Genomic DNA, 23,788 nt, shown 5'->3' on the forward strand with positions numbered 1-23,788 from the left:
GTGCCCGAGCTGGCCAAGCCCTTCAGACTGCAGATGAGCCATGGGCTGGAGGGCAAGGGCCACGCAAGAAGCCCACTCGGGCGGGGAGGGAGGGAAACCCCGACCACAGCTCTGCTCTACTAAGCGACAGCCGGGATCCCCTCTTCACGTCTTTTGGCACGCACAGCCCTTGCTCTTCCTGTTGGTGTTTTTTGTGTGCGCATGTGCGGCAGGAACCAGATCACCAAACGGCCAACGCGCATGTGCACACTGAAAACAAGATCATTTTCCTGGCGTGCGCATGCGCACCAGGCGGCTCTTCTGTTTTCTGGCACGCCAATACACGTAAAGACCAACTGGCTGCCGCGCCCAAATCCGGAAGAGCAACTGGTGATGGCTCTGCATGCCAGTGGAAATGGCTCTGCGTGCTACTTCTGGCACGCGTGCCATAGGTTCGCCATCACGGTTATAGCCCATGTAAGTTACACACATGCTGGAACATGAATAACTTCCATAACACATAGATCAAGAGGCCTTTAAGGTACAGGAGCCTTGACTGCATACATGCTTGGTGCAATGAGGATGATAGGAACAAAGCTTTCTAAAACATTTAGAAATACTGCATTATAGAACATAAACTGTGATGCATGCCATTGTTCCGATTGCCCATATAGAATATAGTTAACTCCTCAAAAAACTACTGTCAGCTAGTTGGAATAATCTGGACTAGTGAGCTCCTGCTGTAGCCTTCCTATTGACATTAAATTAAATTATAAATAGAAGGCATTGATTCTAAAAGAATGGAGATTAGCTTTGATAGTTCCCACTGTTGAAAGATTTGAAGGGTGAGGAGGAGACAAATCATGTAGAGAAGGTCTGCCTATGTGCTCATTAAGCGCTGGCAGTACCTTGATGACACATAATCAAAAAAGGGAACTGGTATTTGCCTGGATGATTGATTTTAGACCATACTCTCATTTTGCGCTATCTAGTTAAAAACTATATTTTTAGACTAGGATCTGTGCTATTTGCAACTTTATTGACTTCAGATTCACTTCACAGATGTGTTTCAAGGTAGTTGCACTTTTTTTTTTCAAGCTGGCAAGATACTCAAGTCAAATAATAATTCCTAAATTCAGAAGAGCCCTAATTCTGGCACTCTAGTGAAAACACTGAAAGGCATGAACTACATTTCTTACTTACTGCATTTCTGTATTTACGTAGTAAAAACATTGATAATCTCCACAGTTCATCATAACTGATAAAGAAAAATAGCAATATTCAAAAATTAAATAATAAATGAATGATTGTTTAAAAAAGCAAACTTTTATGAAGAAATTCAGAACACTTAAATCAAAAGCAAATGAATGGTGATGAGCTCAGTAGTGTTTGCATTGCTTAGTAGATGCAATGTTTGTTGCTTTTTACAGTCTACCACAATTCCAGTTAAGTAGCTAAAATATGAAAATATCCCTAGAATGTGAAGGGTTCATTACGCCAGAATTCTCTCTGTGTCTATAAGGAAACCTAAACAAGTAGCATAAAAAAGATCCGAATACATGAATTTTGTCAGGAGTTCCTCACTGGATACAAGGATCGTTCACAACTTCAAACAACTTGGCTGCATATTCTGTGTTGCAAGAAAAAAAGAATAACTTGGTAATGTTAATTTAGTTGCAGTCTAATAGTCACACATAGATTTTTGCCTTTGGGAGTTCTGCACTTGATCCGCAGTGGTCTCCCTTCCCATTTCATAACTCCCATTTCATAACTCCCTCAGGCCCTTTAAAGACTCTTGATTTCCCGGAAATGTTTCCACAACGCAATTCTTAAACTCAGTCATCCTGTGAACAAAGGTTCTTGACTTGATGCAGATTAATTTCAACTATTCCCCAATCCCAGGACATAGAGGTAAGTATATGTTCAGGATCAACATCAAAACTGTCCACTAATGGTCAGTTAGATCAGTTAGGCCATTTAGAAATGGTCCTGGGAAAAAGACAAATAAAAGCTTACTTGAAAGTTAGATTCAATTTACAAGGAAGAATTATCTCTAGAGAATTTTGATTGGCAGCAACCAAGGTCTAGATAGCAGAAGTTTTGGCTTTAAAAACCATCAATATCAAGCAGTCTGTGCTGAGACAATACCTGTGAATTGGCCTCTGATCTTGTTGCCAGACTCCTCTTAGCTCTTTGATGTTTGATCCCTGGACAATTTCCAGAATCTGTTTTGGACTCTGACTTAATTGCTCTTGGCTGTTTTTAATGGTGTTTTATGGCTTGTCTCCCAACTTTATCTTCAACAGTTTATTGAGTTTTTCAGTTTTGTTGACTGGTCACTTTTGGGGAGAAAAAAAAACATGTTTCTCAAGTAATCTCTTGACAGTTTTATTGTTGTAAAAGATATAATGAATTCCTAAGTCACAGTGGGCAAGGTGACATTACCATGGAAATTAAGTTTTGTGGTAGGTTAATTCCAGTTCTTCAACACCAGCTTGAAATAAATCTCTGGGAACACAGTCAGATTCTTATATGCTACTGAATCCAGTCCAATACAATGGATAGAAAGAACATTCAAAGTGACATTCAGTAATTGCAACCCTGTATCCAATGATATTATTCCAGTTAATATGAACTAGGATTTCCCAGATTGCTTCTTTTTTTGGGACCTTAAAACAATAGCTTCTAAGTCCAAAAATAACCCTATAATTAATACTCATTTGATACAATTTATTAACTGACTTTTGAGACTAATGGCATAAAGTTAAAAAATAATAAGACAACTTGTGAACGAATACCAATGTGCATAGCAAGCAAATAAGTAGCAGTAGTTTATGAGAATTTATCACACTATTCAAATCGGTGGGGGAGAAGACCAGGTGTTCAGAGAATTTTTTGGGGGGGAGGGATAAGGGAAAAATATCTGCCTCTGCCTCCCAGCAATTTGCCTCCTTGCACCAAACAGTACAGACAATATACACTGTTTTTAGTGTTATATTTCAGACTATACTTGTACAGATGCTGTTAAAATTTGCTTTCTGGAAGTATAGTTATTCTCTGCTATTTAAAAGAATAGCACTTTTTAAAAACAATAGCATTGGGCCTCTTCAGACCAAGCATTTATTTTAAATAGCTTTTTCATTTTGTTACATTGTCTAAAACAATAATAAAGTAGTCTTTAAAAAATAAGTCTAATGATTTGGACATTCTATAGGCATTTATAGTTGTTGACTTACATCCTTGCAGCAAACAGCCTGATTAGCACAAGAAAAAAAAATGGCCTCCCAGCAATTTGCCATGTGGAGCAAAGGGCTAGTTTCACTTTCAATTTCTCCCCTCCGCAAGCGCCCCCCCCCCCCCCCGTTTGCTGCAAAGAGGTAAATTACTGGGAGCAGAGGCCAAAGGGTGGGAGCTGGTGGGTGTATGTGGCTACATTCAGTGTATAAGATGCACCCAAATTTTCACCCTCTTTTAGGGGGGAAAAGGTGCGTCTTATACTCCGGAAAATATGGTACTGTAGTTTCCTGACATAAGTAGCAAATCTGGAAATAAATGGAGAAAAGTACATTCTGTAGCACTTACACACTCTCACACATACACTAAGGGATGACACCTACTGCTACTAGAATTCTGGTAATTGTAGTCCCCCAGCAGGTAACAGTTTGTTGAAGGAATCTTATTTTTCTTCAGCTGAGGACCTTTTTCCCAGCTAGATGTGCCTGCTAGTTTCCTTCTATTATATAATGGTACCATTTTCCTAGTAATGTAGAAGAAAATTGTTCCCTGCAGGCCATATTACAATTCATAAGAATAAATTTGCAAATTGAGCCAAATTTGAGATATATATTTCAGATGAGGAGCAAATCATGTAAACTATATACTAAGTGGGTGTGAGTTGAACCACTTCTGTTTCTTCCTTCAAGATATTAATAACATGCATTAACTTGAGTTGTTCCTCCAGGTCAAAACAATAATGGGAGTATTTTTATATCATAATGCCATGTTTTATTATCAGTAAGTACCTTAAGTACTCAGTGTAGGAAACCAGAATTGAAACTTAGGTGATAGATACCCGCCATAGTGCATTTGTTTTTCAAAATCAAATCACATGTTTAATGTTTCACATACCATGCAAATCTTTTAAAAAGTAGACATCTTTTGAGATGTGTTAGTATATTTTCTAACACATCTCAAGTCTGCCATACTGCATTCTAATTATTGAGCCACCATGGCGCCCAGGAATAGGAGTGTAAGCAATTTTTTTTCCTTCAGTGAAACATCGATTCTAGTCCTTCCAATTTACTGTATTAACCCAACTCTCCTAATTCATAACTTGCATGCCAGCGATGGTTGAATGAAACGAGCTCCCTTGTGATCTTGTCTGAAAGACATTAGAGTTTGCTAATGCAGGGTCAGTGTAAATTAGATTAAGTGAGGCATGAAATTTGCTTCCAGATGTATACTAAGGGTGACAAATTAATTTAAAATTATCTCAGTAGTGAGATAAGTAAAATAATTGCATTTTGACATTTCCTTAGTATTGCAAACAAGCTCATGAATTCCAAAAATTGCTTACCCAAAATATAAGTGCCTGTCAACTATTGTAATTTAAATGAGGAAGATTAGTTTATTACAGAAAATAGTGCCACAAAGTATATTTTAAGAGTGCTTTGTGGATCAAGCTAATATAAAATCTGTTTCAAAATATAGATACAGTATTTTTGCCTGCACTAGTCAAAGAATATTGTAACATAATTAATATTTTACTTCTTCAAGCTACAAATTACTTTAGTAAAATGATTTAAAATAGCAGTATACTTTAAATCACTCTTTTTTGTCTAAGAGTAAATATGTTTTATAGTAAATATGTTTTACTATAGCTCTCCTTATCTTCAGCCCAAGATGGAGGAAAATAAAATGTAAGTAATTGACTTCAATATAATTTCAATAATACAGTTGCTAAAAGAAAGTGTGTGTGTGTGTGTGTGTGTGTGTGTGTGTGTGAGAGAGAGAGAGAGAGAGAGAGAGAGAGAGAGAGAATACAGATGGAGTGTATGTTAGAGAGACAAAGATAGATTTGTAAAATAGTGTCTTAGCTTTAGTTCTGAAAGTATATTGCAAATATATAGAAGCATTTTATACAATGGTTGATTTAAGCAAATTCTGCTAAACTGCAGTCCCAAGCTTTTGGTAACCATTAGAGATGACCAAAGAGCAGAGATTTCGGTATTAAATTTGGAAGATACATATTCTCTTCCCCAGGGAGCAATTAAAGAATGGCTGGCCACAAAGAGTTGTCCGTCAAACTTCAGTCTGCCTTTTTCAGCAGACAGTGAAAGTCGTGTGTGTGTGTGGGAGGGGGGGTTTAGCTTTTCTTTTCTTCAGCTTCTTCATTATCTCTCCCTCCCTTCAATAAATACCTCAGTTGGAGAAATAGAAATAAAGGAATCCTTTACATTGGAGTGGAAAAAAATCCCTTAATTTTTATCAAATGGAAAAAATAATGGGATTATCATTATCACAGGTACAAAAAAACTTTTTTCAAATCAACTAATTACTATGTTATGTGTGTGGTAGTGATTTTACACTGAAGAATTTTTGTCAAGAATTCAGGAATTTAGAAGACTTCTTCAGACATCTGATTATTAATTCACAGGGAGGGAAATCTTAGCAATTCAGAAGGAAATTCAGTTGAATTGAATGGGCTTGCATGCCAAGTAAGAGAATACAAAATACCTTCAATGATTACTTTAAACTTTACTGCTATTTTAAATTTGATGGGGATCAGACATTATCCTTTGATTAAAACATCAAAGTGTTAATACTTATGCTTTCATGTATAAGTAGAAATAAATTTCATTAAAACGAATGCTTAGTGAATACATATGCATGTGTAGAAATAGTGAACTTTTCCCTGCTTTTAAATCAGGGATTTTACATAGTGCTGGTTTCAGAGAAAGTCTAGAGCATCTTAGACTACATGGTGTGTTGGGATGATTGATTTAGAATTGACCTATGTATTTTATGTCTACATTCCCTGAGAAGTGTCAGAAAAGAAACACAATGCTGATAATCTTCCAAATTTTTGAGTGTTAACATATTTTTTCCAGTTTATAAAAAGTTTTACTATTGAACTTTCCTGCAATTTATTTGTTCATCCTAGCATTTAATTTACCCCAAGATTTACATAGACTATTATCTTTCATTCATTCTAGAATTGATCATAGTTTATTTTACTAATATTAAAGCAAACTATGATGAGAGCAATTTAAAAACCAAGGAGGGGAATTTACACATAAGGGAGAAAAATATGAAAGTATGCAATAAGTATCCACTTTCCCTAGTTATGGTTTATGGGACCAATCCCAGACTAGGTATATTTAGTTGCTTGTTAGAATCTAATGCAGTAGGTTATAGCTTGTAAATGGTGGTGCAGGTTTTTTCTGTAATTTACCAGAATAATTTCAGCTCTGACTGAATATAATTTAAATGGCTTTGTGTGTGTGTGTTGTATAAACCGGGAATGTGATTGAGCTGACTTGGAAGAAGAGTATAAACTGTGAAATATGTGCACACATACTTAGGGGCCGTTTCATTTGGTACCCTCTTCTCTTTCCAATTGTTACACCATTTGAGATACACTTCAGGTATTTCAATAACTCTAGGGAGAAGCAAATGAAACCCCTGCATATACCCTGGAAATAGGCAAATACTAGGATTTAAATAAGATAGTGTCCTAACTAACTCAGACATGAGTAACAGAAGAAAGGAAAGGGGGTAATCTTAAATCTGTGCCTCCTTTAGGGATAATTGAAGGGGACCTCTTTTAATGTTAACTTCACTGTATCTAATTCTCAGTACTAATCTAATTGTAATAGAATAGATAGGCCAAGTTCATTTTTAATTTGCCCAGTTGAATGCAGCTGTATGGAATCCAGAGAAGTGGATAATTTTCTTTCTACATAAAACGTGTTGCAATATTAGATAGAACTACTTCGTGAATTGTTAGGGGTTTCTTAAACCACTGTCAACTTAAAGCAAATATTTAAAGCAGTGGCCAGCTTTCACTTATGGTTAAGCAAACACTGGTCATCAGGGGATTAAATATGAAACAGAAAGCACATTTTGGCCTTAGATGCTTAAATATTAAATAAGCTTCAGTTTTATTTTTTAAAAATGCTTGGAAGGTTTGAGTGGATGGAAGGCTTTGGAATATGGAACACTGGGTGTGTGTATGACATGTATCTGATGCATACAGAATGCAGAGAATTCATGGAGAAAATCCAGGGCAATGCAACAAATCCTTGGAGGGAAAAGTCAACCAACTCCAGATGTTGATATGGTTGACTGCAAACGCAAGAGGGGGGTTTCAGATTTAGCTATTTCAGCCTGGGAATTTCGTTCTTTCTTCCAGTCACAGGAAATAGAATGCCTTCTTGTATTAAGAGAAGCACAAAGTGGAAGATTACAGAAGAAAAACCCTTCCCCAGCTTCTTCCCTTTGCCACAAGCAAAATATATGAGTTAACATCTTTAAGTATTGTGTTAGTAAATAATAAGGTGATACTTATTTTACACTGGAAATAAGTTTTAATAATGTGGGGGAAATATTATTATAACATTTATAACATGATTACATGAAATTAAATTATGGTGTAGGCTGCAGACTTTTTCTAGTAAAACATTTGCCCAGGGAAATAAGAAAACAAAACTTGTTGGGCCATTAAAGTATAAAAATGTATGTTGAATTAAGAGAAACTGCAGATAACCAAATAGCACCAACTAGGTGACTACAACCTAGATTTTATTTCATATTTAACATGATTTTAAATCTTTGTGGTAGAATGCTGATAATTGACTTTCTTGTATTTTGAAATTATTATTTTTTTCTTGATAAAGCTTGGGAACTTAAAAGGCCATTATAAAATAGATACAAAGAGGATTAATTTATGCTTTCATATGACAGTTTATTATGTGATGGAATTGGCAGAGCGATGAGCATCTGATAGGTGCAGATTTTAAATTCTTAATGTTGCAATCATCCTGTTCCTGCAGCTCCTTTTTTTTTAAAAAAAAATCCTCATGCCTAAAAATGCCTCTGGTCTCAATAGGTGCTCCATACCCCCAGATGTCTAGAAAACAAGAAAATAATAAACTGGTGAGCTTGTATTTGGAGTTTGTTTTCTGTGCATGTGTATGTTTTATCTGGGGAAGGGTTGAAGTGGGCATAGTACCTGTTTTATTTACTTTTGCATGGTGTGTGTTTCGTCAGGCTTCTTTCTGTTTTGATTTAAATGTAGGGCGTTGTTTTGCTTGAACAAGTGTTTGTTTTTGTAGATCCCGTCATCAATTTCCTTTTTGTGTTTGTGGAGCAAAAAAAAAGTGGTTTGTCAGATTGGATTCAGATCTGTCCCACACTTCACAGCCACTGCCTTTTATTTCTATTGCTTTATTAAATTTGTTTGCTGCCCATCTCCCCCAAAGATTATTTTTCCTGTATCACTTTGACTTGGAATGAAGTATTTGACTGAGACCAGAGCTTAGTTTAGAGGATCTTCTCAGTTGTAAAAGACTTGTAAAGTTACCTTCCTTATGTCTGGCATATTTTAGTCTTGACTCCAAGCCAATAGCTAATTCTTTTAGTTTTGATTTTAAATTGTACTGGATTAGCATCTTTTTAAAAAATGTGTTTAGAATTTAGATTTATGCTCACATTCTGCTTTTAAATTGTTTTTAATGTTTAAGTACTTTCTAATTTAGCCAGATAACTATGATTATTAATTAGAACTAGGATTATGTAGAGGTGTATCTCATTTTATTATGCAAATGGACGGTTTGTGGCAACCTGCATTGAGCAAGACTATCCATGCCAATTCCTCCTCCCCAAAAATGTGTGTGCAACTTGCTTTATTGCAATACTTGGCTTTATTGCAGTGATTTGCAACCGAACCTGCAATATCTCCCAGGGCCTATACCAACAATTTAACAACAGGTTCAAACACTGGGATTTTTTTTTAAAGTAATTAAAAAATAACAGAAAAAGGAAAAAAACCAAGAAAATTACAATGCAAGTGCATACATTCTCAAAGGAAAGAAATGTATAAAAATGCATAAAACGAAAAAAAGTATAATATTGTAAAGCCTTGGAGATGAAAATAAGTTTAACAGTGAAATGCTGCCCTCTGTTGTTTACTTTGTTAATAAAGTAAAGAAGATATTTGTTTTATATAGTTTTGTAGAAATATACATTAAAATGTAAAATATCAAAATAAAGACTGGGTTAGTCTGTGGTATATGAATTGACTTCTGGTGCCTCTTGTTATTGCTTGATTCCTAATAGGCAGAATCTTGTCTACCTCTTGAATATTTTTTCAATTCTAAGTCTGGTTACTGTATTTTGCTCTTTTGCTATATTCATGGTGTTCCTTGATTTTCATTACTAGAATTTGTAGATCATGTTCGTTTTCAGCTGTCAGAGGAGTGTCAGCAGCATACTACAGGTTGATTCCTCCAGTTGTGAAATCGTGTTCATTTTCTTTCAATGCGGCTTCCTTCAATAAAGTTTTAATGAAGAAGGACAAACTATACAGGTGTTTTGGTATGATTTTGTGTCCCGTGTGTAGGTAGGTCTCTTTGAAAGTCAATGTGATGCTTTGGGATTTCCTTTTTCTTGAGGACATTTCCACAACTTCACATGGTTGTCATAATCGAAAGAAGGCCTTTTCTTAATCTGTGACTACTTTTTGGCATTTGTCTATGGGGATTCTCAGTCATCCAGGTCATGATTGTCCCATGAAAGTCAAGAGGCAATCGGACTTTCTGTTTTTTCTTTGAAGATGTTTTGCTTCTCATCCAAGAAACTTCTTCAGCTCTGATTGGATGGTGGGGAATGGAAGGATGTATACTCCTTGCAGACAGCTAGTCATTTGCATTCTTTTAGAGAGTTGTTCAGGCCAGCTGGAGGTTTATCTGTGTATTAGTTGGCTCTCTCATTTATCTGACAACTATAAATAATATTGTCTCAATAATATGCAAATGTGTGACACCTCTATATCTAAACATTATTTTGCTAGCATATAAAGTTAAGAATCGTCTTCAGACACTGTTAAATCTCTTTTTTGTATTGCTATTTAGATTGAACCCTTCCAATCTTTTGGCCACTGCATCATTCTCCAAATTTAGAAGCATAGCTTGATCAGAATCTTTACTGATACATATTTCTGTAAAAATTCCATCAATTTCTTGTAGCCTTTCGGTTTGTTAATGTCAGGAGTGCTTTGTTTTCTAATGCTTAAAAATACGGAATGTCTTCTAAAGTATCTTAGATATTAACATCTCTAATGGATTCCTACCTTTATAGTCATATATTCCTACCTTTGTTTTATCCTCTCTGAATGATCCATTAATGTCCTCTAGCATACATAGTTGTGGTTGACCACCTTTTTACTCCAGAGATCATTTGGAAAACTTTCCTCATTCCCCTCCCCCCCCCCCAATGCCTTTTCATCTTTGATAGCTGTTGAGATATCATGGCAATATTGTTTCTTGTCTGTTCTAACAAGTCTCTGAAATTCCTTTTAAGTTCTTTCCTGTGATCTTTGAGTGTTTTGGGCTTTGGTTTCTCTCCATGACAATTTCTACTATTTGTTCTTATGTCCAATTTGGTTTTACTATTCCTACGTCTTTAGCAGCCTCTTTTTATATTCATCCTAAGAACTTCCTTAAGTTCATTGCACAGTTCCTCTGATTCCCTATCAAGGAGGTTTAGGACTTCAAATTTTTTTTTTTTTGATGTTCCCCCTTAAAAATGGCAGGGACATATGTTCAAAATCATACCATGGACACTGGCTGACTTTCTTCTGCTTTACCTTCACTTGGAATTTGAACACGAGCAATTTGTGAACATATCCCACATTCAGCCTTTGGCCACACTTTTGCTGAGTTATTCTACCTCCTTTTATCAATACTAATTCCTATGGACTCATTTGGGTGATGTACATTTATAGAGCTGTTGGTTTAGTTGTTTGAAGACTCTGTTAGCCATGAAAATACCATTGGATTGGCAGAAACTGACATCATTCATCTGCTTTGTTTGTTTCCTAGACCAAACAAGACCAACTTGGGAATTAGGATCTGTTATCTGAAGCATGTGATCTCTTGCTAGAGTGACATCACTGGTTACTATTTGATTTTTTTCTTTTTTTCAATTTTATTAAGAAACATGTAAAATGCACACACACAAAACTTAGATGTACAACACATTTACACAATGCAATACAAACAGGAGCTTCCTGTTCTTTCTAATAGCAATTATCAATCGATAGTGCTCACCTTATATTTGGTTTTCTTTCTTTTCTTTCTTTCTCTCTTACAAGTCTTCCTGGGCTTCTTTTTAGTGTGCTACCACCATGAGTTTTCAGTGGCTGCATTCATAATTAGAAACTTTTGTCAAGGACCATCAAGCTTCTTTTTTCTTTTTTCTCCTGGCATTTTTATTTAGGTGAGCAATTGGTATTTAAACTTGCGTATCTGCTGCAATGATTCTAATAGTTGGTTGTCTCTTTATTAATGTATTTTAGTTCCAATTCAATTATGTTTAATTATGTCTAATTATAATTCTGGTTTTGCTATTAGTTTTATTATTCAAAGCCTTGAGTTTTTCTAAAGAAGTAGAATATAAAAGCAATAAATAAATTGGTATTTTCCACTTAGATTTGCATTCAGCTTATCCCCATTCATTTCCGTTTATTCAGATCAGATGGAGCACACAATTCAGCTAGTAAAAATTTAGCTTGCTGTTTGTTTATTAGGTATCGGCAGTTTATCAACAGTTAACTGGCAAAAGGGACAAAAAATGGTTAAAGCAGAGAAAGAGACAGAAAGGTGAACCACAGACAAAATAAAAAGGGCAGAGCACATAATATCAATAATTTACATTTCATATATATTATTATATCTATGTTGAAAGGCACCAAACTTTAAAAAGCCACTGGGAGAATGCTGTGGTTAATTAGCATGAACAGTCCGAAAGGAAGTGGCCTTTGACTGTGTCAGATTTAATCTTTTTATGTACAGAAGAGTTGCTGAAAAGAGATGGGAAGTAGGACATCAGATAATCCCTTTTCCATTCTGCACCATGAAGGTAACAATTTGGAGGATGGGAATGATGTGTCCAACACAAAATAGGAAAATCAGGGTATAAAAGGAAAAGAGAATATGAGGCTAAGCATAGCTTCACATTTTTCATCCATGATGACTGAACCAGATTAAAATATGAAATGTGTTTCAGTATTTAGATCCTGTTCTCATTAACGTTGTAATCTATTATTTCTAAATAGAAAGCAGCTCACTAAAAAAGTAATGTTTTCAACTTCAAACTATGCTTGAATATTTAAATTCTTACATATCTATAATTTCCTGATTATTCCTTGAAAATATACAACATATTAAGCAGACAAGAGGAGGTGAGATTTCTTAAGCAAATTTCCCTTTATATAGACATATCCATGCACAATTTGAGTAAGTTTTGGATCTTGTTTCTGCCTTGGCTATTAACCCTATAACAGTTACTGGATTTGCCAATCTACTTCTTTGTGTCTTGAAAACATCTGTAAAAGCTGAGCTGGAACAAGACCTTTCTTTTTCCAGAAGACATTTGAAATGTAGAGTGTTTACTAATGTAAACATACATCATTTAAATAACAACAATTTCTAATGTTTCCAAATCACATTTATATGTACTATGTTCACCTGGCACCTGTTTTCATTATTGATGTATCACCACAGCCAGAGTGGCATTCAAGGGGAAATGCTCACAGTCAAGATGTTTCATCACATTTGTTTAAAATATAGAGCCTATTTATTTAAACATCTTTGAAGATAATTTGCAAAACTTGTAGTGCTGGGAATTAGAAATGAAGCGGCACAAAAGCTTTTAAAAGGGATTCTGTTCACGTAGGAGAATAAATACTGCTCTTCAGTAAAAACAAGATGCCAGGCACTTTTGTTTTCACTAAAAAGCCTAGGGACCAGTGACTTAATAATAAAATATTGACCAACTGAGTATGTGTATTAAAATCTCTTTCAATTGTTAGTTCCATTTTCAGTTCTCCTAAAGGTTAATTTGAAGGAAGTTTTTCAAATCAAGTTATTACTCTGGATGCATACAATATTGCAAAGATACCATACAGGGATAGAGAGACAGTTTGGCATATGTAGTGATTAAGACACTGTTGATCTTGAATGTAGGTCCTGCCTTAGGTCCAAAATCAACTGCAATGATTTTATTATGGCTTGTTCATGTTTGTTCATGAGGAAATATGTCTAATATAAAGCAAAACAATTCAGTTATAATTTAATTGCTAGAATGCTTTCAGTGTGTGTGTGTGTGTGTGTGTGTGTGTGTGTGTGTGTGTGTGTGTGTCAGAGGTGGGTTCCTACCAGTTCGGTCGAACTGATAGTAAGTTGGTGGCCTGGATCGCTGGAGCCAGCAGCGGCCCAGGCCTGCCGCTCCCCCGGTTCTCTCGGCGGCGCCATAGGCACTGCCATCTTGTTTTTGGCTTCTGCATTTTTTTAGTACTGCGTATCAAGCGCGCAAGTGGCACGTCCCTGAGTGAACAGGCAGTAGCAGTTGGAACCCACCCCTGGTGTGTGTGTGTATATACATATTTATACATACACATATATAGATATAAACACACACATACACACGCACGTGTGTGTATGTATGTACACACACACATGCACACACGCGCACACACACACACACACACTCAACTGAATTGATATATTTAAAATGTTCCTGCTTAATCTGAATGATATTGCAAATTAGACTATGGTGATTTCACAGACAAAAAATGCATATCATTTCCAGGATATTAATAATGTGTTCAATTAGTAGGCATTCAAAAATTGTATGTCAAACTACAATTTGATCCACTTTCGGACAACTACACAATGAGTTAAAAATGAGTTGTGCCAGTAGCTTGCTTCTGACATTGCACAACTTCACAATCTCATTATACACACAAAATAGAGCCCATTCCTACACACTAGGACAGTGCATTCTTTGAAAATTATTTGGAAGAAGTACTTTAGCCCTTGCACAGTCACCTCTCCATTGTTTGTTAAAGCACCATCTTTTTTCCATATAAGTTTGAAAAGAAGCATTTTAATTCCTTTAAAAATTCTGCCGCGAGTCAACTTTACTTGCGCAAGTTCTGAAGCTCTTATTTTGAATCATTTTCGAAGGGTGCATAAACATAACACATAGCTTACATCAAAATCTATGAAAATTATTAAAATATATTCTCAAAATTTGGAATAAGGATGAAGAATTGCTATGGAAAAACTTGAAAAATAGTTTATAATGTATCTATATTTCCAATATATACTCTTCAAAAATTTTATTTGCACTTCCCACATACGTATATATTACATCTTTCTAAATATCCATATTTTTGTTATAAGTTCCATTACTGACACTCTGTCTTTTCTCCTAAAACATAATCAGTTAAGAAGCTGATTTTTCTCAAAATCTTTTTTAGACAAAGACAATTTTATACTACAAAACTCTTTTTAACTTAGTTCTGAGCACTGTACGTCTTAAACATAATCTGAATTTCACTTCTTTAGAAAGGATGAGACTTAGCTAAGGAAATTATGAGGTAATAAGTATTCAAGAAAAAATGGTAAGCAAACAAAACTAATCTGGATTGAAATTTTCTTAGAGATTAATGTCTATTGATGTTTTTTCCTATTATAAATACAAAAGTTATCACTTCAAAAATAAAGTGAGACTTAAATCCACTTTTACATTAACTTTCGTACATTTGCAACAGACAGTTGCAACATGATCAGAACCTACATCCAGGAAATTTATAGGTTAACAGAATAAGGGATGATTACACTTCTGTAATATAATGTAATATAATTAATTAATTAATTAATGATAATAATTCTATTTTTTTATCATCTTTGAATATCGTTTACAGTTGGTGAAATAAAAGCTGCAAATTTAATTCTGGAAGAAGAATTGACTGAAAATATCAAGACCAGTCCACCAGAATTAAATGACAAGTCAAATGAAGATGAGGTACAGAAAGACACAGAAGACGCTAATAAACAGCTGGAATCAGAAGAAAAAGAAGATCAACCTAGTGTATCTCCATCAAATGATGTTGGATTTAAAAAGGTTTTTAAATTAGTTGGATTCAAATTTACAGTTAAGAAGGATAAAACAGAGAAAGCTGAACCTGTTCAGCTATTGGATGTAAAGACAGAGGCTGCAGAAGGGTTAAGTGATGTGGCTGGAGATAAACCTTTCAAGGCAGAGACAGTGGAAGAAGCCACACAAAGTGAAGTAACTGCCTCTGTAGACAAGAAGGAGGAAGAAACTCAGGCTGAGGAGATGGAACGAGAAACCTCCTCTGAGAAAGTAACAGAAACCCCTGTTGACGCAGAAAGCAAAGAGGCAGAAATTAAAAACAATGGGATTAAATCTCCAGAATCTCCGGTGAGCCCATTAAACAATGAAACTGCATCACCTCTAAGGAAGTTTTTTAGTCAGAGTTGGGCTGGGTTTAGAAAAAGAACAAGCTTCAGAAAATCTAGAGAAGAAGTGCAATTTGAGAAAGAAAAACAAGAACAGGAAATGGAGAAAGAAGTGTCAACAGAAATAATAATTGTTGAAGAAGAATTAGAAAAAGAAAAACTGACACCAGAAAAAGATGGGACAGAAGTTCCTTGCCAAACCAGTGATGAAAAAATGGAAAGTGAGGAAGAGAGAAAAAAAGAAACAAAAATGGTCGAAGCTCCAACAGAAACTGACGTGAAACAAGCTACCACTCCCAGTGAGCAGCCATCAGCAAAAGAACTGGCTGAAAATATAAATGAAGACATTTCTTTGGAAGCCAGTGATGAAAAAATGGAAAGCGAGAAAGAGAGGAAACTCTCATCAGAAACCGATCTGAAAGAAGATGCTGCTCCCAGGGAGCAACCACCAGCAGAAGAACTGGCTGAAAATATAAAAGAAATGGATATAATCTTGGAAGGGGAGACTGACTTGGAGTCCAAGAAAAAAATGGAACAAGTACAAAAAAGTCTAATGGGCAAAGAGCAAAGTATTATTGCATTGCATGAATCAAAAACAGAACTGATAAATGAAGTATTTGAAGAAAAAATAAACCAACTGGATTCAGTAGCAATAGAAAAGCCTGAAGAACCTTTTGAAATAATAGAAGAAAAATCAGAACCAAGGGCTCCTCTGGCCACAGAGATTTTTGATGAAAAACCTAGAGAGATAAATATTGATGTTAGAGCGGTTGTGACAGAAGAAGAACCCCAAATAACTAAAAAAGAACTAGTTCTTGAACAGCTAGTGGAAACAAATGATGACTTTCAGAAAGAACAGCCCACCATTGAGCAGTTAAAAGTCACAGAAACAGTTCTTGAAATAGCGAAGGAACACTTCATCCAAACCGATCCAAGCAGTCTTGATGCAGCAGCAGGCAAACCTCCAGAAGGCATAATAACAAGTGAGGTAGAATTGCTGTCATCTCAAGAAAAAGCCAAGATGCAAGGCAGCCCTTTGAAAAAGCTTTTCACGGGTCCTGGCTTAAAGAAATTGTCAAGAAAGAAACATAAAGGAAAGAAAGAAGCTAAACCAGAGGAAGCAGCAGAAGAAGCACAGCAGTTGTCTGATACTGCAGAAAGTCCAGATGACCCAAGGGGAGAGAGTTCTGCTTCTTCTCCTGAAGAAATAACAGAATCCATAGAAAAGTCCTCCGATGCTGCACAGATTCCTGAAACTGAAGAAGGGTTTCCTTCAGATGCAGAGAAGAAAAGAGAGAGTGTTACACCTTGGGCATCTTTTAAAAAAATGGTGACTCCTAAGAAACGGGTTAGGAGACTTTCTGAAGGTGACAGAGAAGAAGAGCTTGATAAGGCAATCGAAAGTGTACCTAACGATGAACAGGAAGATATTAAAGAAAATGGTGAGGAACAAAAAATAGAAAAAAGTGCAGATGAGCCCAAGAAAAAAGTTGATACTTCTGTATCATGGGAAGCTTTAATCTGTGTAGGCTCATCAAAGAGAAGAAGCCGAAAATCTTCATCTTCTGATGATGAAGCTGGACCAAAACCTGCTCAAGATGAACAAAAATTAGATGAGAGTGCACCAAATAAAGAAGCAGTACATGATACCATCTTTACTAACTCAAATGAAAGTGATCAAGGACAAGGAAGTTCTTCGCCAGAACAAACAGGAAGCCCATCTGAAGCAGAGGGAATTTCAACATGGGAATCTTTTAAAAGACTAGTAACTCCAAGAAGAAAATCTAAAACAAGGATGGAAGATAAAAATGATGAACCCATCACAGTTCCAAGTTTAGAACATGCTACCTTAGATGGGGATACTGAAAAAGAAGAATCCTGGGTTTCATTTAAAAAATTAATGCCTGGTCGTAGGAAGAAAAAGTCTGATGGAATACCAGAGCATGCTCCTGTTCTAGAAGCTGGAGAAGAAATGACAGGAACAAATGAGGAGGACTTTGATGTTCCAGCTGTGGTTCCTTTATCAGAGTATGATGCTGCTGAGCAAGAGAAATTTGAAGCTCAACGTGCAGAGCAAGCTGATCTGGATAAGGAAATTCCAAGTCAAAATATAGAAAAGTTAGAAAGTACATCAATAACACAGCAGGTCGCTGAAGGATTAGTTCATGCAGTTGCTGTCTCAGTGCTAGAAGGTGAGAGAGCAATTATAAGTATTGAAGAAAGGTCACCATCTTGGATACCAGCTGCCGTGACCATGTCCACTGAACATGTCAATGATGATGAGGAACAATCTGAGCAGATTTCTGGAACTGGAATTGTTGAAGAAATGGCAGCAGTTACTGAACTTGTGCCACAAATAAGAAGGGATATTAGTGGTGATAGTATAATTGGGGACCTGGAGTTAACCTCGGAAGCAGTTACAGCTAGGGAAGAAGCTTCAATCATTGAAGAGACAACTGAAGTGTCTTGTGCTAAAGAAACCACTGAGATATCTTGTGCTGAAGAGACAACTGAAATGATTTCAGCAGTTTCAAGGCTAACTGAGTCTCCTGATACTACAGAAATAGCTACACCAGTACAGGAGATCGATGAAAATGAGCAAACCCTGGAAGAATTAAATAAACAAACACAGGAAATGTTGCAAATTGTTGCTGAAAGAATTAAATTGTCTGATGAAAAGGGAATTAGTGCGAGTCTGACAGACGAAATTGTTCAGCCATTGTCAACTAAAGAAGAAACTGAGGAAAAGCTGATGATTTCAGAAGGAGTCACCTGTACTGAATTTCCAAAAGATGTTCAGCTTGAAACAATAGAGTCTCGGGCTTACAAAATTGTTCAGATAATAATCCAGAGTGCAGTTGCCCAATTTCAGCAAGAGTTCATGGTTCTTTCAAAGCAGAAGAGTGAAACTGCAATTCTGTATCCTGATCCTGATAAACTGGTATTTTGTGAGCAAATAAATTCGTTGCTGGAAGAATCAGCAGGAAGATACACCAGAGAAGGTGCACTTCAGATGGGGGCATCTGGATCCCATCCAGAAATAGAGGCGCCAAAATCTTCATCTGATGAAGAAAGTGAAGAAAAGGTGATGACCTCAGAAGAAATCCCCTTTGTTGAATTACCAAAAGAACTTCAGCCTCAAACAACAGTGTCTCAGGCTTACAAAATTGTGCAGATAATAATCCAGAAGGCAGTTGCTCAGCTTCAACAAGAGTCCATGGCTCCTTTAAAGCAAAAGAGTGAAATGGCAGTTCTGTGTCCTGATCTGGACACAAAGGCATTTTCAGAGACAAGAGATTCAGTGCTAGAAAAATCAGCAGGAATATGCACCAGAGAAGCTGCACTCCAGATGGGTGCATCTGGATCTCCTCCAAAAATGGAGCTGCCAAAATCTCCATCTGATGAAGAAATTGAGCAAAAGGTGATAACTTCAGGAGGAGTCTTAACATCTTCTGACTTTCCAAAAGATGTTCAGCCTGAAACTATAGAGTCTCAGGCTTACAAAATTGCACAGATAATAATTGAGAATGCAGTTGGTCAATTACAACAAGAGTCCGTGCCTCATTTAAAGAAGGAGAGTGAGACTGCAGTTTTGGACCTTGATCTTGATAAAGTGACATTTTCTGAGAAAACAGATTCAGTACTAGAAGAATCAGCAGGAAGATGCATCAGAGATGGTGCACTCCAGATGGGTACAGCTGTATCCCCTTCAGAAATGGAGCTGCTACCATCCTCATCAGAAGAAGAAGCCGAGCAAAAGGTGATGACTTCAGAAGGAGCATCTACTGACTTTCCAAAAGGTGTTCAGCCTGAAACCACAGAGTCTCAGGCTTACAAAATTGCGCAGATAATAATCCAGTATGCACTTGCCCAATTTCAACCTGAGTCCATGGCTCTTTCAAAGCAGAAAAGAGAAACTGCAGTTCTGTATCCTGATCCTGATAAAGTGGCATTTTCAGAGAAAGTAGGCACAGTGCTAGAAGAATCAGCAGGAATATGCACCAGAGAAAGTGTTCTCCAGGCAGCTTCAACTGGATTACAACCAGAAATGGAGTTGCCAACATCTTCACCTGTTGAAGAAGCTGAGCAAAAGGTGATCATTTTAGAGGGAATCTCCTCTACTGAATTTCCAAAAGATGTTCAGCCTGAAACAATCGAATCTCAGAGTTTAAAAGTTGCACAGGAAATGAATGCAGTTGCTCAATTTCAGCAAGAGCCCATGGCTTTTTCAAAGCAGAAGAGTGAAACCTTAGTTGTGTATCCTGGTACTGATGCAGTGGCATTTTCAGAAGAAATAGATTTGGCACTAGAAGAATCACTAGAGAAATGCACCAGAGACAGTGCACTCCAGATAAGTACATCTGACTCCCCTCCAGAAATAGAGCTGCCAAAATCTTCAGAAGAAGAAGAAACTGAGGAAAATGTGATGATGACATCAGAAGGAATGCCCTCTGCTGAATTTCCAGAAGAATCAAAAGGAAGATGCACCAGAGAAGATTCACTCCAGACTGGTACATGTGGATCCCCTCCAGAAATGGATCTGCCAATTTCTTTAGCTCAGGAAGAAGCTGAGCAAAAGGTGATAACTTCAGCAGAAGTCTCAACATCTACCGACTTTCCAAAAGGTGTTCATCCTGAAACCACAGAGTCTCAGGCTTACAAAATTGTGCAGATAATAATCCAGTATGCACTTGCCCAATTTCAACCCGACTCCATGGCTCTTTCAAAGCAGAAAAGAGAAACTGCAGTTCTGTATCCTGATGCTGATAAAGGGGCATTTTCAGAGAAAATAGGCTCAGTGCTAGAAGAATCAGCGGGAATATGCACCAGAGAAAGTGTACTCCAGATAGGTTCATCTGGATTGCATCCAGAAATGGAGGTGCCAACATCTTCAGCTGATGAAGAAACTGAGGAAAATGTGACGACTTCGGAACGAATCCCCTCTACTGAATTTCCAAAAGAAGTTCTACCTGAAACCACAGAATCTCAGGCTTACAAAATTGCACAGATAATAATCCAGAATGCAGTTGCTCAACTTCAACAAGAGTCCATGGCTCTTTCAAAGCAGAAGAGTGAAACTGCAGTTCTATGTCATGATCTTGATGCAATGACATTTTCAGAGAAAATAGATTCAGCGCTAGAAGAATCACCAGGGAAATGCACCAGAGAAGATGCATTCCAGACAGGTGCATCTGGATCCCCTCCAGAAATGGAGGTGCCAATATCTTCGGTTGATGAAGAAACTGAGGAAAAAGTGATGATGACTTCAGAAAGAATCCCCTCTGCTGAATTTCCAAAAAGTGTTGAGTTTGAGGAAATAGAATCTCAGGTTTACAAAATTGTGCAGATAATGATCCAGAATGCAGTTGCTCAATTTCAACAAGAGTCCATGGCTCTTTCAAAGCAGAAATGTGATACTGTAGTTATGTACCCTGATATTGATGCAGTGGCATTTTCAGAAAAAATAGATTCAATGCTAGAAGAAGCATTAGGAAGATGCACCAGAGAAAGTGTGTCCCAAACAAGTACATCTGGATCCCCTTTAGAAATGGAGGTGCCAACATCTTCAGCTGGTAAAGAAACTGAGGAAGAGGTGATGACTTCAGAAAGAATTCCCTTTACTGAATTTCAGAAAGATGTCCTGCCTGAAACAATAGAGTCTCGGGTTTATAAACTTGTGCAGACAATAATCCAGAATGCAGTTGCTCAGTTTAAACGCGAGTCCATGGCTCTTTCAAAGCAGAAGAGTGAAGCTGCAATTCTGTATCCTGATAAAATGGCATTTTCAAAGAAAATAGATTCAGTGCTAGAAGAATCACCAGGGAAATGCACCAGAGAAGATACACTCCAGACAAATGCATCTCGATCCCCTCCAGAAATGGAGCTGCCAAAATTTTCATCTGAAGAACAAACTGAGGAAAAGAAGATACCTTCTGAAGGCATTCCCTCTACTGAATTCCCAGAAGAATCAGAAGGAAGATGCATCACAGAAGGAGCACTCCAGACAGATGCATCTGGATCTCCTCCCGAAATGGAGCTGCCAAAATCTTTATCTGAAGAAGAAACTGAGGAAAAGGTGATGACTTCAGAATCCATCCCCTCTACTGAATTTCCAGAATCAGAAGGAAAATGCACTAGAGAAGGCGCACTCCAGATGGATACATCTGGATCCACTCCAGAAATAGAGCTGCCTAAATCTTCATCAGAAGTAGAAACTGAGGAAAAGATTATGGTTTCAGAGGACATCCCCTGTACTGACTTTTCAGAAGAATCGGAAGGAAAATGCACTAGAGAAGGCGCACTCCAGATGGATACATCTGGATCCACTCCAGAAATAGAGCTGCCTAAATCTTCATCAGAAGTAGAAACTGAGGAAAAGATTATGGCTTCAGAGGACATCCCCTGTACTGACTTTTCAGAAGAATCGGAAGGAAAATGCACTAGAGAAGGCGCACTCCAGATGGATACATCTGGATCCACTCCAGAAATAGAGCTGCCTAAATCTTCATCAGAAGTAGAAACTGAGGAAAAGATTATGGCTTCAGAGGACATCCCCTGTACTGACTTTTCAGAAGAATCGGAAGGAAAATGCACTAGAGAAGGTGCACTCCAGATGGATACATCTGGATCCACTCCAGAAATAGAGCTGCCTAAATCTTCATCAGAAGTAGAAACTGAGGAAAAAATTATGGCTTCAGAGGACATCCCCTGTACTGACTTTTCAGAAGAATCGGAAGGAAAATGCACTAGAGAAGGCGCACTCCAGATGGATACATCTGGATCCACTCCAGAAATAGAGCTGCCTAAATCTTCATCAGAAGTAGAAACTGAGGAAAAGATTATGGCTTCAGAAGACATCCCCTGTACTGACTTTTCAGAAGAATCGGAAGGAAAATGCACTAGAGAAGGTGCACTCCAGATGGATACATCTGGATCCACTCCAGAAATAGAGCTGCCTAAATCTTCATCAGAAGTAGAAACTGAGGAAAAGATTATGGCTTCAGAGGACATCCCCTGTACTGACTTTTCAGAAGAATCAGAAGGAAAATGCACTAGAGAAGGCGCACTCCAGATGGATACATCTGGATCCACTCCAGAAATAGACCTACCAAAATCTTCATCAGAAATAGAAACTGAGGAAAAGGTTATGATGACTTCAGAAGTAATACCCTCTGCTGAATTTGCAGAAGAATCAGCAGAAAGATGCACCAGAGAAGATTCACTCCAGTCAGGTACATCTCAATCCCCTCCAGACATGGAGCTGCTAACATCTTCATCTCCGGAAGAAGCTGAGCAAAAGGTGATGACTTCAGAACAAGTCCTGACCCCTACTGAATTTCCAAAATATGTTCAGGCTGAAACAATAGAGTTTGAGAGTTACAAAATTGTGCAGAAAATGAGTGCAGTCGTTCAATTTCAACAATCACAAGAGGCCACTTCTCTTTTTACACAGAAGAGTGAACTGTGTCTAACGGGTTTAAATGAATTTGGAATTCAGGAAGTTTTACAAGTTGGTCAGCAAGTTTCTCTGGCAGAAGAGAAAAATCATGAAATTCAGCCAACAACTGTAAATGCAGAGACAGAAGAAGCCGTTGAAGTAGCAAAAGAAATGCCTTCATGTTCTATAGTATCTGAAGATAGAGAAAACTGGAATTCCAGAAAGACAGATGCTGATCTTGAAACTGTGAAAGAGAATGTAAGCGAAACGGAAAGTAAGCAATATGATTCAAAGCCTGAATTAAAAGCGGATGTAGTTGTTTCAACAGAGACTCAAAACATCATGCTAGGAAGTATTGTCTCAGGGGATCATCCAATAGGATCTCTTGAAACAGAACAATCAACAAGAAAAGATTTAGAAGTTGGGCTTATAGACGAAAACCAAGAAAACTTAATAGAACATCAGACTCAGAGGAAGAGAAAAGAAGATGACAGCCAATCAACAGAATTTCCTGACATGCCTAAAGAGGAAGATACCACATCTGGTGACAGTTCTCAGCTTCAGACAAAACTCGGAAAATTCTGAGGTGTAAGAAAATTCTTACACTTAAAACATGTAAGTGTTTAACTAAAACAATTCATCTGTAGTTTAAATAAGCAATAATTAGATATTTTCAGATCTTATCGACAAGATAAAATACAATATATTTATATACTTCTGGTTTTGAAAACAATGCATAATAGCTAAATAATTTATACTAAAAAAAATAAATGATTTAAAATGGGGAAGAAATAAATGGCTAAGATATGCTTGAGGGACT

General features: G+C 37.0%; 1 protein-coding gene across 1 annotated transcript in view; it reads left to right on the plus strand.

Annotated features, from left to right (window-relative positions):
* Window positions 1-23,788, plus strand: part of AKAP12 (A-kinase anchoring protein 12) — a 70,607-nt gene that overhangs the window by 42,857 nt on the left and 3,962 nt on the right. Inside the window, exon 3 of the mRNA XM_081945636.1 lies at window positions 14,972-23,583. Within this exon, the coding sequence (XP_081801762.1) occupies window positions 14,972-23,553 (8,582 nt within the window). The 3' untranslated portion in view covers window positions 23,554-23,583. The remainder of the gene's footprint in view (window positions 1-14,971; window positions 23,584-23,788) is intronic.

The sequence above is a fragment of the Natrix helvetica genome (genome assembly GCF_964273705.1).
Source record: "Natrix helvetica genome assembly, chromosome: 2".
In the NCBI taxonomy this organism is placed as follows: Eukaryota; Metazoa; Chordata; class Lepidosauria; order Squamata; family Natricidae; genus Natrix; species Natrix helvetica.